The sequence below is a fragment of the Echeneis naucrates genome, chromosome 1 (genome assembly GCF_900963305.1).
Source record: "Echeneis naucrates chromosome 1, fEcheNa1.1, whole genome shotgun sequence".
Classification (NCBI taxonomy): domain Eukaryota; kingdom Metazoa; phylum Chordata; class Actinopteri; order Carangiformes; family Echeneidae; genus Echeneis; species Echeneis naucrates.
This window is the reverse complement of record NC_042511.1, coordinates 21204576-21222839: the sequence shown is the minus strand read 5'-3', so window position 1 is coordinate 21222839 and position 18264 is coordinate 21204576. Positions and strand designations below refer to the sequence as shown.

Genomic DNA, 18264 nt, shown 5'->3' with positions numbered 1-18264 from the left:
ATCCACCAGTCACACCATCCCTACAACTGAGCAGACACACAAACACAATAAAGCTTATTGCTATGTGTCCTGGGAGGGCAGGTAAGTTAGAGACGGGGTCTTATTTTGAAGCTGAAACAAATGAGAGATCTTTTTTGATTTGTTGTTGTTATTGTTCGGTTGCCATTCTGTGTTAAAAGTTGTAGGACTCACGGCGCCACACAGTGTTCAGTCTGTCTCATTGCAGTGGTTTACCTCTGGGACATTTCACTTTAATTATTCATATGTGTAAAGAGATGAGTTGTCAGAGACCCTGAAACTCACCAGTGCGTCTGAGGAAACTGCTTTCGAGGACACACTTCGTCCTCTATGAAAGATCCAGTTATTTCTAAATATATCTGATCGTCCATAAGCAGCTGTACATCTCTTACTTTTTAATCACTCTTTGTGTAATATGTGTTTATATTATACTTTGTGCTTCCTGTAACAAACATTTTCAGTAGGACATAATCAAAAATGTTGGAAAGTTCACTGTAATTTCATTGAAAACATGAAAATAAATAATTGTATGTTCCATAAGAATAGTTTACCTGTAATAATTTTGATCATAATGTACACCTGTCTCTGATAAGATAAACAAAATTTTGATCCTATATTGAAATATTTGATAAAGACAAAAAAAAGTTCCATCTTCCATTTCCAATTATTAAAAAGCTGTAAGTCCCCCACAGTTCCTGACATGATCAGGGTAAATATGTTGTATTAAAATTTTGCTGAAAACTTAATTCATTTACGGTTTAGTTTCCCCTTTGCTGATGTGTTAAAAATGAAGTTGCTTGTTAAGACTGTTGTCAATTACATATATTAGAGAGAACAATGCCAATTTGTTATGGACTGTTGCACAGTGGGGATTCAATCATTTCTCCAGCAGGTATTACCTCAATTTCACTCACAGCTCCATAACCATGATGATCAACATTTAAATCGTTTCCAGACACTGTTGATTTGGGAGAAGCAGTAAAGAGTGATAGTAAGATGTTTACCAGTAACACTATATGCCAGCCCTTAGAGCGCTGGCATTTTGAAATTCAACATTTACAATTGTCTGTTATTTCAAGAGTCTGTGGGCCATTGTTACCAACAGCTGAAAAGAAACTGAAGGGCAGAACTGTTAACCTCCGAACTTCAGATCCATATGAAATCTCTGCTCTCAGTACAAATACTGCATTTTCATGCATACTAAGCTAAATTAGTGAGTTCAAATATGAATTAAAATATGAGACATTTTCATGAGGTCAACATGTTTTAATTAAAAAAAACAAAAAACAAACAACTTATTTGTAAGAACATTAGTCCCCAATTTGTGTTACATTTCACTTTCACACTGTCAAACATACATTCACTCATTCACAATGTGAGACAGTTACTGCACCTCTGGAACAAAAACATGCAAACTGATTTTGCTGTTATTAATGAACACGCCCTAGTTTTATACAATACAGTGTAGCATGAATTCATTAAGGTCTGCTTAAACTTAAACATAGTGGCAATTTTGCAAGTTTTAGTCCATTAATTACAATTTACTGTTACCCATTTCCAAAGAGTTTCATAATCTTCCAAGTAGCTAGGTCTGGTGGAAAAACTGCTTAGGTAATCTATCCAAGAATTAAATGACAATGAATGAAAAGAATTTAAATACCTTAATTTACACTAAAACTTAGGCAAAAAGAACAAAAAGAAAAGCTGGCATAAGCCAATGGCTTCTTAAAAATGAGATTATCAACACTGAAAATGGTTGGGTTAGGTTAGACCTAACCGAAAGTATACAATTTGTTGTTGTGCTAAAACATGCAAATCTGCAGAACTGCCAATGCAGTTCCTCAGAAAGCGTACAACAGCATAGCAATGAAGGTCCAGTATTTAAGCCTTGAAATGCAGAGAGATGTGGGAAAAAGAAACCATGAGGAAATTTATGTAACCCAACAGTTGGTTTCTATTTACAAATTAATCACAGAAATAAAGAGCAATTCTTCCTCTACAAAGAAGCAATCATGTCCCTGAGTACAGCTTGTTACTCCTATCGTTTAAATTTACTGCTGTGTGATCAGTTATCAAGTCCTTTCTGGCTCTGGGTCATATGAGCAGTTATCACTGTTGACTTTTTTCCTTCTCTTTGACCCAAATCATCAGAGGTTCACATTTAATATTGAAGAAAACTTCAGCAGTGCTCTAACTGCTGCAGTCCAGACACAAAAGAGTGCTGCAAAGCTGCAGTGACATGAAGACACTCAATCAGTGTCACGGAGAAGGACCCTTCATCATTTCATCCAAGTGGCCCAAGGAGCAGCACGCCAATGTTGGCCGTTATTTCTAGATTCCTCTTGATTAACAAAGTGGGATTTAGGCCAGGATGCTTATCTTAGCCTCAGTTAGCATGGAGCCACCTCTTCTGCTTTGTCCATCTTCTGCTCCTCATCCTCTTCTTCTGCATCTTTGTCTTTGTTCTTTTTGTGTTTCTTTTTCTTGTGTTTGTGCTTATGCTCCTTGTGTTCTCCTTCTTTGTCCTGACTACTATGCTTCTTGTGCTTTTTGTGTTTTTTATGTTTCTTGTGTTTCTTCTTCTTCTTGTCTCCTGTGGTGGTGTTTGCAGCGTCGCTGTGGTTGCTCAGGGTGGGGCTATGGGAGTGCTGGCTGGCCGACAGACTGGGGCTGCCACTCCTTCCTCTCTCTGGCTCTGAGCCTTCACCTTCGCTGTAGTCGGGCACAAAGGCAGCTTCATCTGTCTCACGACCCAGGTCAGAACACAAGCGTTGTCTCCTGGGCTCAGGGCCATGACTTTCCTCTCTTCCTCCACCTCTGCCTTCTGTTGATCGCTCCTCCTTCCCTGCCCCTCCTCGTCCTTCCTCTCTTCCACCTCCCCCTCTGCTCTCCTCTCTGGCTGAGGTTCTCCCTTCATCTCTTACTGCTCTTCCCTCCTCCCTAACAATTTTTGTTTTGGTTGGTTTGTCAGAACTTGTCTGTGCTACCCTGCCACTCTTCCCCTCTTCCCTTGATGCTCTCCCTTTCCTCTCCTCCCTTACTACTCCTCTCCTCTCCTCCCTTACAGCATCCCGGGCTTCAGTCCTAAGAGGTCTATGTGCATCAGTCAGCACCTCTCTGCCTCGGCCCCTCTGAGGTGGCGGTGAGGGCTCCTTGGGTGCAGTAACACCGTTTTCCTGCCCCTCTTCGTCATCTTCTTGCTCCCATTTGGAGCGAGGAGGTGGCTGAATGAGTGGTTCCTCCCTGACCAGGCTGGAGGCTGGGCTGACACTTGGGCTGCGACCACGGCTGTCCACAGGGCTACATGGAGGCAGCTCCAAAGGCTTTGAGGACACACTTTTTTGGTCCTTTTCAGAGTCCTTCTTTGTTTCTTGGGTTGACCTATGGATAAGAAAAAACAAAAGTTTAATGTGATGGGGGAAACATGATGGTCAGTCAATCTTCTTCAAACAATAACCAATAGCCCTGGATAGAGTCAAAACTATTGTAATGTGCCAATCTGATCACATTATTTTATCACATTCCTACTATGTGCTGCAAAAACATATTGCTGATATCTGAATTGTCAGTAAAAACTCAAATCAAAACACCAACTCAATAACAAAGAAAAGCAGCAAATCCCCCAAATTAATGTTTAACTGATCAAAATCATCATCATTTAATTTTCTGTCAAGCAATTCATTGAACATTTGCTATGCTGTATTTCTTATGCCATACACCCTCAATACTGTCGTTCAAAAAATGGAAATCAAATATTTGTGACTGTTCCAGTGTGAATAGGCTACTCTCAGAGAAGGGGTGAGAATGATATCATTTAGATGCTGCGACAAGGGTGGACACGATAGAAAGACATTCATAGTGTGGCATTCAGTTGTTGACAAGAAAAGTGCCAAGAAGAATTGTTTATCTAATAAAGAGAGCTGCATGATATTGACATTCTGGCTTGTCTCACCTCCACACAGCTGGCAAAGCAAGATTGGAACTAGGTTACAAATGTTGCATCGCTGGTTGCAGAAATTTATAAATGGGATCAGACGCAAGATTTGTTGGAAAATGTAGGGAAAATATGACCAGATTTCGGTAACTATTCTGATGCTAAGGCCAAAGAAAGATTGAAAAATGCAGTTGTGCAATACGCATAAAAATTGCATTTCCCAAACACTAAATGACCTATTCCTTCTAATACAGTAACTGAAGTGGTCTGACTGAAATCCCACCTACACTTGAACTACTGTTGATTCTGACATTTGATGGTTTGAAGATTATGTTTCTAAATGGTTTTCATTACTTCCTGCAAGACTCTTTGTACCAAAACATCCCTAATGAAAAACTAAAAAGCTATTTCTCTGTTTTAAATTCATGCTCATCTTAATTTCCTGGTGCACTGTTGTTGCTCAAGAGCTCAAGTGAGAATATAACTTCTCTGGACTGAAAATTCCAGAACTTCAGAAGAACTTTTATGGTAAGAAAGTATGGTTTGCAGAAGGAATTCAACAAAGATCACAAGAACACACAACTGACATATGAGATTAAAAAAATAAAACAATGGACAATGTAAAATATATCAATGGCATACAGATGAAAGTGACAGACTCACCTGGAGCTCGCAGTGTGGCTTGTCAGAGACTTTCGGCTGATCCTGGGATTGCTCTTCACAACAGATGCTTCACTATCTTTGACTGCTGGAAAAAAAAGGAGGCAGTACCAATGGAAACAGGTTTTATTGATGCATAATTAGATGTCACAACACAAAAATCAAAGTAAGCATCTCTTCACACATACATGCATTTGTACAGTGTTTCCAATTACCTTCTCTCTGAGCAGCAGCTGGTTTCTCTCCTAAGGGGATACTCCTCTCCGTTCGGTCCTTGGACACACTCCTGGGAAATCAGAGAATGGAATTACATACATTACAACAATGTTTACATATTAAAACCACTTAAATTCAATCATGGATATGGATGGTGGTTTGACAAGAGGTAGAGACATTTGTGTCACCAACCTGTCACACTTAGCAGCTCTATCTGACCCATCACTTCTCTCCTTAGAGGACACGCTTGGTTTCTCCTGATGGTCTGGCTTGCTCCTGGTGATTGCTGATTTCTCAGCGATGGTCATTTTATCAAGACAGACTGATCTTCCTCCTCCATTTCCACCACTAGTGTTCTTTCGTTCTGTCCTCATTGACCTCTCTCCTTCAGTGTCTCTCTCGCCTGTAGATGCTACTTTCTGTGAGCCTGACCCAGAGACTCTGTCCCTCTCCCTCTCTCTGTCCTTCTCCCTCTCACGATCGGAGACCAAACTTCGGTCTCTGTCTCTGTCTGATCCAGAGGCTCTGTCTCGTGCTCTGTCCATTCTGGAGCTTCTGTCCAGCTCTCTGTCTGAGCCCTGCAGTCTGTCTCCAGCACTCCCTAGTCTCTCCCTGGAGACTCCTCTTTCAGCAGATGCAGATCGCTCCTTTCTTCCAGATCCTTCAGTTGTACTGTTGGGCCTATCTTCTTCAGAGATGTTTGCAGCTGATCTATCTGAAGTGGACATTATCTTCTCTGGACCAGATGGTGCTCTGTCTGAGACTGGGGTCTCAGTGCTGCCTTTTCTCCCTACCTCTCTGTTCAACTTGATCTTCCTCTGGTTCAGTGGCTTCACCTGGAATTGGACAGAGAGCATATAGACCATTAAGAGACTTAACTCAGATATCATAATTTAAGGACTGAGTTTTGAAATGACTAGGTGACTGGAGGTAATGTTCAATGTGTTGATTGAGAGGAAAAAAAAAAGAAAAAAAGAAATAAATCAACCAACAGAAATTCTGTTAGGTATCAGCAAAATACACCAAACATACAACTGCTTCTATAGTGAGGTTAAAGTTTGTCACTTCTAATTGACTGGTGCTTGAAAGTCTTTGGATTTGTCACCAGAAAAAAAATATGACATTAATAGCACCGAGGCAAATTTAGCCTTTCACTTAAGTAGACTATTATTAGTCATTGGAACTTATTTGATATTAGACAATGATGCTATATACATAATTTTTACTATCTGTCTTGCCCTCCCAGAGTACTTCAACAATAGACAAACCTGCAGGTCCATTAGAGGTCTGATGGATCCTCGATCTGGTTCTCCCCGACCCATATCACGGCCCCCGGTGAGGGGAAGAAGGCCAGGTCTGTCTGAAGAGGGTGGGAGTCTGTGGATCAAGGGCTGGTGGGATATGTGAGAGTGGGAGATTACATCACCACCACTCCCTAATCCATCCATCCTCCTCTGTTTCCCAGGAGGAGGTCCGAGTAAAGAGCGGCCCTCGTCACCCATCCTCCTCCGACTGTCTGCTGGAGAAGGAGGATGATGGAGGAGCGGGAGTCCATGTTGATGAGGGATGGGAAGGAGACCACCACCCAACGGAAGCTCTCTCCTTCCCCGAATGTCGTGGCTGGGTCGAGGGCCGTCATGAAGAGAGGGGTGAGGTAGAGGCAGGTTTTGGGAAGGCAATGGAGGAGTCTTTAGCAGGGCAGGCCTTGTCGTGGAACTTTTACTTTTTTCCTTTTTTGGGATGGTTGAATTCAAAATATCTTCTGACTTGACTTTAGCAGTCTTCAATGGTTTAGCCACAGATGATGAGGAAGATGAGGAGTCTCTCTTTTTAATCACTGCGCCTTCAGTCTTTTTCTTCACCTTTTCGCTCTTAGCTTTCACACCCTCCGTCTTCACTTTGGCTTTCACTTTTTGACCCTTCTCTTTCTTCGTCTTATCAGACTGAGTCTTCGATGTGGTCTTTGTTGACGGTTTAACAGGAGGTGCAACTGTGTTTTTAGAAGGTGGAGCTTTATTAGTTGCTGTACCAGATGGAGGTTTTGAAGCAATGGGAGGCGTTTTAGTGACTGAAGGGATTTCATCCATTGGTTCGTCTCTGACAGGAGTAGCATCACCTCTGTCCACTGACTGGTGTGACAGTTCTGATTCATCTCCACTCTTTTTCTTTTTGATCTTCTTTGTCTTCTGGACTTTAGCACTGGACTTGGTCCCTGAAGAGGAAGAGGATAGTGGATGGTGAGGGGGCGCACCTCTCTCATCCTTCCCTCGCCTTCCTCTCCCCTGGGGGGAATAATCTCGAGATAGTGGGGACATTCTGTCCCTCTCTCTGTCTCTGCTGCCACGACCTCTATGATGCAGTGAGGGATGTTGGCTGTCATAGTCTTTGTAGTATTTGTTGTACCAGTCTGCATACTCCTTTTCCCACTGTCGATATCTTTCTCTCTCCCAGCGCTCATGCCCTCCAGGACTTGGTGCCTTCAGTTCATACGGTGCCATCTCCCGAGAAGGGGGCTTCCGTCCACCAGGACTGCGGCTCCGGTAACCACCTGGGGAGCGAGACCGTGTCCTAGACCTGTAGGGCCCTGCCCCTTCTGCTCCTTCCCAACCTCCGCCACGATATGATGAAGGAGACCGTGGTGAACCAGAGCGTCGATACCCATAGGACCTTGAACGTGAGCGGGACCTTGTACGAGAGCGTCCATAACTGCGTCCATTGCGCCTGGAGTAAGGAGAGCGGGGATAAGACCGTCCGTGGGAGCGTGAACGGGAGCGAGATCGACTGGGGGAAAAAGAGTAAGACCTGGACCTTGATCTTGACCTTGATCTAGAGCGAGTGTAAGGAGAGCGGCTGAAGGGAGATCGACTATATGATCGAGACCTAGAAAAGAAAAAGTTGAAAAGGTCAAGAGGAGAAAAAAAAAAAAAAAGGAGGGGGGGCAGATTATGTTTTACAAATGGATCAAATGGCTTTAATGATTATGCTTATGCAACTACTATAAGAACTGCAACTAATTTTATTGTCCTCTTAATTAAGTTACCTGGAATAAGACGGTCTTCTTCTCTTTGGTGGATTTCTGTACTTCATCAGCTCTTTGTGAAAGTCTTGGGTAAATTCATCCAGTTTGGATGTAACTCTGTGGACACAAAGCAAACAGTCGCTTTAAAGGCTACTCCAGAGCTCATGGTTTTGCTCTCGCCCACTTCATAATCCCAACATTGAGTGGTCTTTATTCATATTCTTTGTGAAAATTCTGCATAAGCAATCAGAAGCTGCTGAAGCTGTATGAACAAGTAGAAACAAAGAATCAACTCACTTGTCAGGTCGGTGTCGCTGTCTATAGAAATCTTCTTTAGACATGGGAGGCTGAGATAGAGATGGTGCAAGATGGGCTAGAGGGGGCTGGGCACCAGGAGGAACCCAGGGAGTGTTAAGTCCTGGTGGCCCAGGGGCATAAATAGGTTGAGGCTGGTATCCTATGGTAGGGGGAGCAATGAGGCCAGGGCCAGAAGTGTATGGAGGTGGGTAGGGTTGTGGTGGGGGTGGGTACAAGGATGGTGATGGGTATACTGGAGGAACAGGTGCAGGTGGTGGAGCTGTCTGGAGGTGAGCCGGCAGGTGGTCTCTACTCCTGTAAGACCTGGTGGGAAAAAATCCCCAAATCGTGGTGAGGCTGATATAACAGAAGCCAAATTTAATAGAGTAAATACTCCCATGGATGGATCTTACCTCTCCCAGTGTCTGCCTGCCCCCCTGTGAGAGTGATGTGGCCGTGGCTGGTGACCTTACAAACCAGAGGCAGCGTTTGTTTACTGCTAAAAGTCTTACTTTCAATCACATTTGATTTCTTTCTTTAATCTAAATTGAAATGAACCTTACCTGATGAGTGAGGCAGCCTTGCAGGTGGTGGATGGCCAAGAACTGTTACATGGTAGCCCTGTGGAAGAAATCAAAATGAAAAACATGATTACCTCAAAGAAAATTAGTTATGGGTTCTAGAGATGAACAAATATTTTCTTGAAAAGTTTGCTGTATAATATTCATAAATATCAAAACAGCACACTTATCAGGTGATCAAGTCAGACTCACCTGTGATCCACTTTCTGAGGTACCAGATGAGCTTGGTGTCACAGTAGGTTCTGGATCAGTTTCACTAAAAAAAAAAAAAAAAGTCAACAACTTTTAGAAACAGCTCTCGACTTCAATGTGTCACTAAGATATATGTACAGTCAGGTCCATAAATATTGGGGCAACAACACAATTTTGGCTCTATACACCACCACAATGGATTTGAAATGAAACGAACAAGATGTGCTTTAACTGCAGACTTTCAGCTTTTATTTGAGGGTATTTCCAACCAAATCAAGTGAATGCTGTAGAAATTCCAACTGTTTCTAGATGTGCCTCCCACTTTTTAAGGGACCAAAAGTAATGGGACAATTGGCTGCTCAGCCGTTCCATGGCCAGGTGTGTGTTATTTTCTCATTAAGTCATTTACAAGGAGCAAATAAAAGGTCTAGAGTTCATTTCAAGTGTGCTATTTGCATTTGGAATCTGTTGCTGTCAACTCTCATTATGAGAAACAAAGAGCTGTCACTATCAGTGAAGCAAGTCATCATTAGGCTGAAAAATCAAAACAAACCCATAGCAAAAACATTGGGTGTGGCCAAATCAACAGTTTGGAACATTCTTAAAAAGAAAGAACGCACCGGTGAGCTCAGCAACACCAAAAGATCCGGAAGACCACGGAAAACAACTGTGGTGGATGACAGAAGAATTCTTTCCCTGGTGAAGAAAAACCCCTTCACAACAGTTGGCCAGATCAAGAACACTCTCCAGGAGGTAGGGGTATGTGTGTCAAAGCCAACAATCAAGAGAAGACTTCAGAGTAAACACAGAGGGTTCACCACAAGATGTAAACCATTGGTGAGCCTCAAAAACAGGAAGACTAGATTAGAGTTTGCCAAAAAACATCTAAACAAGCCTTTACAGTTCTGGAACAATATCCTATGGACAGATGAGACAAAGATCAACTTGTACCAGAATGATGGGAAGAGAAGAGTATGGAGAAGGGAGAAGCATGGTGGTGGTAGTGTCATGGCGTGGGAATGTATGGCTGCCAATGGAACTGGTTCCCTTGTATTTATTGATTATGTGACTGCTGACAAAAGCAGCAGGATGAATTCTGAAGTGTTTCGGGCAATATTATCTGCTCATATTCAGCCAAATGTTTCAGAACTCATTGGACGGTGCCTCACAGTGCAGATGGACAATGACCTGAATCCGATTGAGCATGCATTTCACTTGCTGAAGACAAAACTGAAGGGAAAATGCCCCGACAACAAGCAGGAACTGAAGACAGTCGCAGTAGAGGCATGGCAGAGCATCACCAGGGATGAAACCCACCGTCTGGTGATGTCTATGCGTTCCAGACTTCAGGCTGTAATTGACAGCAAAGGATTTGCCACCAAGTATTAAAAAGTTAAAGTTTGAGTTATGATTGTTAGTTTGTCCCATTACTTTTGGTCCCTTAAAAAGTGGGAGGCACATATGGAAACTGTTGTAATTCCTACACCGTTCACCTGATTTGGTTGTAAATACCCTCAAATAAAAGCTGAAAGTCTGCAGTTAAAGCACATCTTGTTCATTTCAAATTCATTGTGGGGGTGTATAGAGCCAAAAAGATGAGAATTGTGTCGATGTCCCAATATTTATGGACCTGACTGTATATATAGACTCAGCTCACCCTGGTGGGGGTGGTTCACCCTGGCTGGAGGAGTGCATAGGAGAGAGGTGGTCAACAACAGGTGCCGGAGCTGGTGAAGCATCTTGACCATCGACAGCAGCAGTGTGAGGAGGAGTGGGTGCAGCAGTAGTATCAGGAACAGGTGGAGGGGGCTGGACCTGTGCTTGAGGGGCAGCAGTGGGTATGCTTGTGGGGGGAGGATGAGTGACACTGGGCATCAGAGGGTCCTGCTGTCGTGAGTGAAGAGGCCTGGTGAGCTGAGGGCGTGGTAGCGGCAAGGATGCATGTTGGAGCTGCTTGCGAGCATGTTTGGTGTATCCTGTTTCATTTTTAAAGTTGTTCACAGCCTACATGGGGAAAAAAACATTTAAAAAGGCCCTTTCATTTAGCTTTTTGGGTTCAAGGTTCATTCATTAAATAAAAGATCAATAAGGATATGGTTACCTGTCGCAGAAATTTGTTGGCAATGAGATTATCAGGTGAAACATCTGACTGTTTGCATGTGTAGCAGATGTGTTCCTCAGAGTCCAACAAAGCAGTTCGGATACCTGACAACAAACAAGACTGAATTAGGTAAAGCAAACATAAATTTAACAAGCAAAAATAAATATTTAATATCTAATACCGATCTATCTTGTCTACACACTACAAAACTGTACACTTTATTATTAAAACATTAAATTTTAAAGTGTCCCAGGGCTTGAAATCATAACAATGCAATGTGAAACAGAAGGACAAGGAATGTTACAGCACATCAAAAATTTATGGAAAAATTAAACATTTGCACAAAGATTTTCAAACTCACAATCATCACAGTAACTGTTTCCACAACAGGGTATAACTACAGCATCCGTCATCAGGTCATTGCAGATTGGACACAGTAGTTCGTCAGGTATAGGGTCTGTGTCGTCCTCTGATGATGACTGGTCATGTGGAACAAAAGGTGGGCGCTCCTTCTTTCCTTGTGCATACGCTTCACTGTAAAAAAAAAAAAAAAAAAAAAGAAAAAAGAAAAGGAAAAAAAACACACGCACACATATATAAATAAAAAAAAACAACATTATTCTGGAAAAGAAATTATGAACTTGTGTGCACTAGTGGTGACTGTTCAAGGAGGACACAGGCACAATGTAGATTATGACAAAGACAAATGCGCCTTAATTAATAACACAGTATATAGTTACAACCATCCTTTATTGACACCTACGCATCTATAGCAGGGATTGCATATTCTCCAGTGCTGGTTAACATGGCTCCTTTGGTGCCTGGTTCTGCTTTCACCATGAAGCTCTGAGGAATTCCCTTACTAATCCTTACTGGCTTGGGGCCCTCTACACTCTTATCCTGGACCTGTAAAGTAAAAAAAAAAGAAAAAAAAGAGAGAGATCATGACTGCGCAAAATTCTAACATCTTCCCTTGGGAGCTAAAATTTGTAAAAAAAAAAAAAAAAAAAAAAAGGATTTTTCCTTTCCCTCCTCAAATTAACTTGACAGATGATTAAAATGAATTGGTACATGATAATTACCATCAGCATTGGGCACTGTCGAATGTAATGACCAGCTTTTCCACACCGAAAGCAGGTGTAATGAGCAGGTGGAGGTCCTACTGCCTTCTTGGAGTAACTATAGAGAACGAACTTATTCTTAAATTCCTTACTCATGACATAAAATCATGAGAAAAAATTTTGAGAAAAGTGAAATGTGTATGTTGTGTACTAACTGTATCGGGTCATATTCATGGTTGGACTGAGACATCATGGCTTTAATCTTGTCCTCCTCTGATGCATTTGCGTCAACCAGGTTGGCAGTCTAGAGCACATGAAAGAGAAACAAAAAGGCAAGTAGGATGTTCACAATACAATAAAAATCAAGGGCAAAATTATTCAACTTCAGAAACGTTTTCTTCAAGTACCATCACCATGTATAGAAACTGTACCTTGGCAAGTTGGGCGAGTGACAATGAAGGAGAAGAATCAGTCTGCAGGAGAATCAGAGTACAGATATAAAAAGCGTTGTTAAAGCAACTAGTTGATATTCACTGAAAAGATAAGAACCCAAACAGTTCCCCATTCAATGTGTCTCCAGTGCCCTAAGGTCTTGAACTAAGTCCTTATAGTGACATCAGGGCCTTTGTCGAGTACTCAAAGCACATGGAATAACGCAAATATGAGACTGAGCATTTAAATCCAGACATGCGTACTGTGCATATGCACAATATTTATCCCTCTACTGACTGCATTTTGTCTTAATCTAGACAAAGTCAATGCTGTCAAGTCCTCATAAGTAAATGTTGACACGTCTTACATGGTAAAAATCTTAAATATTACATGCATAAAGAAATTATCCAAAGACAGGAAAGTACTGTAAAACATTTGTACGGAATATGTTAGGTCCACTAAGTGATGATTTTTTAAAACCTGCAATCAATAGCAAGCAATATGAAACTTTTATGATGATTACTGCTAAGATGTATTGTGGCACACATAAATATTTAAAATTAAAAACTCAACTGTCACTGTAAATGCTAGAGAGCTTTTGCATCAATAAACTACATAAAAATTAAGATGGTTTAACATTTACTACTCTTCCACAGATACAAGTCTAGACTTTCTTACATTCTGAGCTTTTAACGTCCAATTTTGGTAATGTCCAAAAGCATCAAAGCCTTCCTAATATTCGGGCTTAGTCAGCAAATCAAAATGTTCACAACTGGGACATCCTCTCTGTACAGCTCCTAAAGCTTCTCCCGCTTTAAAGGGAGAGGGTGGAATTCTCAAAGGAATATTTGACATTTAATTTTAGCATGCAGTTTATCTTCATATAGCCACAGTAATTTAAGATTTTTACACCGTTCTCTAGAGACGTGGTCATGGCTGTTAGAAACTCATCAGGCCAGTTTAAGACTGCTTTCAGTAAACTAATGAGCTACCAAAGGGGGCTGCCAAGACGGCTAAAAATAAAAATGCATCAAGTGTCAAATATGTACAACTAATAATGCACATATATAGAAATGTTCTTTAAAGAAAAGTTAAAGTGCCAAGATAAATAAAACAAACTAATAAGAGCTGTCAAATATTCCTTCAAATTGTTCCCTGAAACAATTTGCCACTATGGAGCGATGGGTGAAAGAAAGGGATGTCTGCTATGCAGGGCAGCAGGCAATGTACCATGAAAATTAATTCACACACAAGTGCACAAAAAAAGGGTACTTTTTTTTAAAAACGATGCTCTGCCCAATTCATTATGAAAAACATCTAAAAGTAAATAGGCAGACAGGGTGGGTTATCCACGTTATGCAGGGGTCTGAGGAAAAACTGGGTATTGCAATATGCTGTGGAGGGAACACACAGGGATCTGGTGCAAGCAGTTCTGACTCTGAACCACTGAACAACTTTATTGACAGGTTCTGCAGCTTACAGCTTACAGGACACACTACACCAGTGTACTTCTCACTGCAGCAACCATGGAAGGCCTCCAAATATTGACAAATATTGACGTTTACTTTACTGATAATGTGTCATTGTTCTTTGTGATCATGTCAGCATTATGTCAGTGGCCAAGTCACAGTATCTCACTTATTAAAATCTAGCTTCTTACTAATGCCCCAAACCACAGTTGTAACAATACACTTTGAACGAGTACCTGCGTCTTTTCAAAACAGACACGTAAGAATCTGAATCAACTCAGAAGCATTTAACTCAGGAGGATTAAATTTTTGAGCCTTGAATATTTTAGTTATCCGCAGTCCATACGTAAAGCAGAACATCGTCATGGTGAAATTGTACAAGACAAAACAATGACATTGGTAAATGTTATTTGACAACAGGTTTAAGAATATTTAAGTTCAGCAGGGTAACCTTTCAAAATAAAAACCACTGGCGAGTCTCTTCCACCCACACAGACTTAGTTTTGTAATAGGTTAAATACAATCAATCTCAGCCACACTTTACTTCACTGGGTCCTTAAACCACATAAATAAAATATTTTCACAGAAAATAAAATGACAATGAATTATCAATACAAAAATACCATGTTTTCCTTTTACAAACCCCTTTAAAAACACATTTACTTGGCCTGAAGCAGGCTACAAAATCATTTCATTATGAAATACAGTCATTAACAGTTTAAATAATTTCTCAGTGGCAACAATTCAACAGTTGGTCAGTTCAGAGTATTGAAAAACAATGGCGGCTAGTTTGTTGTTTCTCTTACCCTCATCTTAGTCAGCCACAAATGAAACATTAATCTGCTAGTTTCAAAACAGATAACCAGGTTTTTTTGTTTTTTTTTTTTTTGAGAGAGAAACAACAAACTACTTTTACTCTGGTGACTTTAAGAACTCCCCCCTCCCAAAAAGACATTATATAACATGTAGAGGTTGAGATCTGAACACAAATGTAACCAACACACAGTGAACCGAAGATACACAAAGCTTGATCATTGCTGACAGAATGTTTTTGAGAAAGGCGACTAAAGCCAGAAAGAGGAGAGAGAGATAGGTGAGAGAAGAAGGTGAGAGTGTTGTTTTAGGGTTTGTTTTACATACGGGTCTTGAAGATCCCACCACAGCTGTGTCAGAACGATCTCTGCAGAAACAAAGAATGATAAAAAGAAACCACCTATTACTTACACAATTCAACTGATGATTACATGACCAAAGATTTAACTACATTGGACTGTACAGAAACTTCGGATATGGATAAAAACTAATGAAATTAGAAAATAAACATATGACAACTATAAATTACTGGTGACAGCACTGCAAAATAATACATACACAATGAACGTCCTGCCAGCGGGTTTTACTCCACCAATTGGAGTACGGCGGACAATCACGGACGAGTGTTTCGGGATGTGGGCTTCATCATCAGTGTATTCTACAAAACATGACAAAAATCGTGAGAGATAACCAAAACCTTAACATTTCTCCAAACATTTCAGCAAAATGTCATTTATAGACCTCGAGCAAAAATAACTAGACAATGATTTTATTTACACACAAAGCAGAAGTTGCTCACGACTTGTATTAACTCATTTTTAAAAGAACTATGAAAACACAGCAGTAGACACAAGATCATCTAAATCAACACAAAAGTCCAAGTTATTATCTGTGTGTACACAGATATACATGTATTTTCCTCTAACATTTAATTTGAATGACAATTATTAAAATGAGACTTCAAGTTAATAGGACACGATTTTTATGATGTGAAACAAGAGGTGCATAGGTCAATCATTCTATTGATAAAAAATTTTCTAATTACATTTTTAAAGCTGTTGGGTCTTAGTGTTATAGCAGTGTGACTTTAACCATTTCAAACCATAGATCAGCAGCAATTATTTCAATTTCAATGACTGAGCTCATTATTTTGCATCAGCTGTGAATAACAAAAAATTAAGTCAGATTAGAAAATCTAATTATGAATCAAAAGTTAGCTGATTTTCTTTGTTAATCGCCTAACCTCAGCGAATTTTAAAACAAAAGAAAAAAAATCATCGTCAAGATGATTGACGATAAAATTGTCAATGGTGGCACAGTTGTGTTGTATACCATTGACATGGCATAATAAGAGACATTTATTACTGTTTCTCCAGGTATCTAGAAGAAATCTTACGTAAAGAAGCAAAAAAAAAAAAAAGAAAAAAGCTTTGGCCGACTTGTGTGTCATTTCCTAACTTACCTTCTCGAGTCTGCGCGTTAGTGATCTGCAGGTCGCAGTCTGTGGCCTTGAGCCGCTCCCGGGTCATGATCTGCCTTTTAAGCTCACTGAGGGTGATATGTAGCCCATCGAAAGTGACTGTGTTATAGTCCAGTTTGGAAGAAAACTTATAGTGAACACACGACATTTTTACACGTCTAAGCAATTAAGTCAATTAAGCACAAGGGAAAAACAAAAAAGGGAAAAAAGAAAAAAAAAACACAGGCCTGGTATGATAACAAAATAAAAACAGCGTCAACACTGAACACAGGAGGCTAAATGTGGTGTCTTTAATAGGTTTATATTCGCTGAGACAGTGGACAAGGTAATGACTTAAGTGGGGATGGGTTCAGCTCGTAGATGGCGACATAGTCCGTTATTGCCAAAGAAAAATAATCGAGGTGTAAGGCCAGGGCGCCATTGAGCGACGCCGTGTGCCTGATCAGTTCGTCACAGTCCGATAAAACACAGCAGGATACCACCAAATCCCAGAGAGTCCATGAAGCAGTGAGAATATTTTCTTATATGGATGTAAATGAGGCAAAGTCCGTCGTAAATATGTCCTTAGTGGAAAACCCGGGCCGCAGCGCTACAAGCCGCTAGTGTAGCTAGTAGCGGGCCTGGGGCTCCCTTAACACCGGTCCTTGTGATGGGATCTAGCCGTTTGTTAGTAAGTCCTTGTCTTTAAAGTCACAACAAACACTGCCGAGCCACAACAGAAAGTCCACAAACCCGTGCAAATGATTCTGCGTCGAGTTAACACGGTTTGACAGAGCCCAAAAGAGAATGATTGCGAAGTCGTAAATTACCGAGTTAACAGTCAAACTGGCGAGTTAGCTAATGCCAAGGCTAGCATGCTACACCTCGAGATTAGCTAACGCTCTTTCTCCGGTAACGATAGCTAACGGTTCCTGCTCAACATTGCTACGCTAACGACGCTAGCCAAGCTGGCTCGCGAAGAATCGAACAAAATCGCAGTCAAAAAGCATGGGTTCCTCTCCGACACGACAGCACTCCACGGCGAAACGAGTAAAGCTGCGTATCCGAAGTGCTGTTTAGATTTATCCATAAAATCCTTCGCGGTGATCCAAACTGTCCACTCGCTGTTTCATCAAAATGGCGCAGGACGGAAGCGGAAATGTCTGAGGTTCTTCCGAAGAGTGATCATAAAGTCAAGACGACTGTCGTCAACAGAAAATGGAAGCCCAACTTCCGTTATGAAAAAATAAGATATTAAAGCTTGTGTTGTGTAGGGTTGATTACACCATAAATTATCTTACAGACCCTACGACCACTCAACAAACCGAAAAAATCTTCTTTGAACAAACTAACTGGCCAAGTGATACATATCTAGGCATTTATCTGCTTATTTCCCCAAAACTGTTTCAACAGTTAAAATTGAATGCTGGGTTTTATACACGTTGTTATATGTTTATTGCCAATTAACTACTAACGCAGCTAATTGAAAGAATATGTTATAGGGTAATCAGTACTCATAGAGGGGATCGGTGATCTGTTCTATAGTCTTATAAATCATTTAGTGTACGAGGCTGTATAGAACAACGCCCCAAACATTACATCAGCAAAATAAAACTGATTTGAAAAAAGGGGTGGTAGGCTGTAAAAACCACTTCAGTGGTTAGAGGACTACATGTAAATCTGTAGATATTATGCAGGCAGAAACAAGTGATGAGTTTGCCACATTGTTATATATAAATAAGGCATTCACTGTAGATGTAAATTATCGTTTTCTGATGTTCTTTGGCTCTCTCAGGCTCACCATAGGTCCGAAAAGAGTGGATGTGCCGGAAACCAGTTTGGATGTACTAGGAGCCAGTGTGGTTATGCTGGGGGCATGAAGGACCTCCAGCACTGTGAAATCATCTAGATTATCAATGAAACCCTCATCTTCCTCCATGTCATCCTTCACATCATGCTCCTCAATGAGCTGAGCTGTCTCCTCTGAATCAGGGTACATATCCTGCAGTGCC

At 41.0% G+C, this 18264-nt stretch overlaps 1 protein-coding gene across 2 annotated transcripts; it reads right to left on the bottom strand.

Annotated features, from left to right (window-relative positions):
• Positions 1-1269: 1269 nt before the first annotated feature.
• On the bottom strand, positions 1270-17400 carry LOC115041666 (E3 ubiquitin-protein ligase RBBP6-like). Of its 2 annotated transcripts, none has more exons than XM_029499321.1 (20): positions 16256-17400; positions 15352-15451; positions 15121-15160; positions 12511-12552; positions 12295-12383; positions 12101-12197; positions 11782-11924; positions 11380-11552; positions 11019-11122; positions 10575-10921; positions 8918-8981; positions 8708-8765; positions 8558-8612; positions 8145-8468; positions 7869-7964; positions 6097-7708; positions 5021-5664; positions 4828-4898; positions 4616-4700; positions 1270-3399 (listed from the first exon to the last, which is right to left on the bottom strand). In XM_029499321.1, the coding sequence occupies exons 1-20, from the start codon at positions 16419-16421 to the stop codon at positions 2409-2411; spliced, it is 5301 nt and encodes a 1766-aa protein (XP_029355181.1). In that variant the 5' UTR covers positions 16422-17400; the 3' UTR covers positions 1270-2408. The 2 variants fall into 2 exon arrangements, with proteins under 2 accessions (XP_029355181.1, XP_029355190.1); XM_029499330.1 differs by having other exon boundaries at positions 4616-4697.
• Between the last annotated feature and the right edge of the window lie 864 nt (positions 17401-18264).

What these genes read in the sequence shown, in the direction of transcription:
- LOC115041666 (XM_029499321.1), bottom strand. Translation starts at nt 16,421, where the DNA reads ATGTCGTGTGTTCACTATAAGTTTTCTTCCAAACTGGACTATAACACA. An exon ending in AAACAGTTACTGTGATGATT is followed by an intron (nt 11,123 to 11,379) that starts GTGAGTTTGAAA and finishes GTTTGTTGTCAG; the next exon opens with GTATCCGAACTGCTTTGTTG. An exon ending in GACCTCTAATGGACCTGCAG is followed by an intron (nt 5,665 to 6,096) that starts GTTTGTCTATTG and finishes GTCCAATTCCAG; the next exon opens with GTGAAGCCACTGAACCAGAG.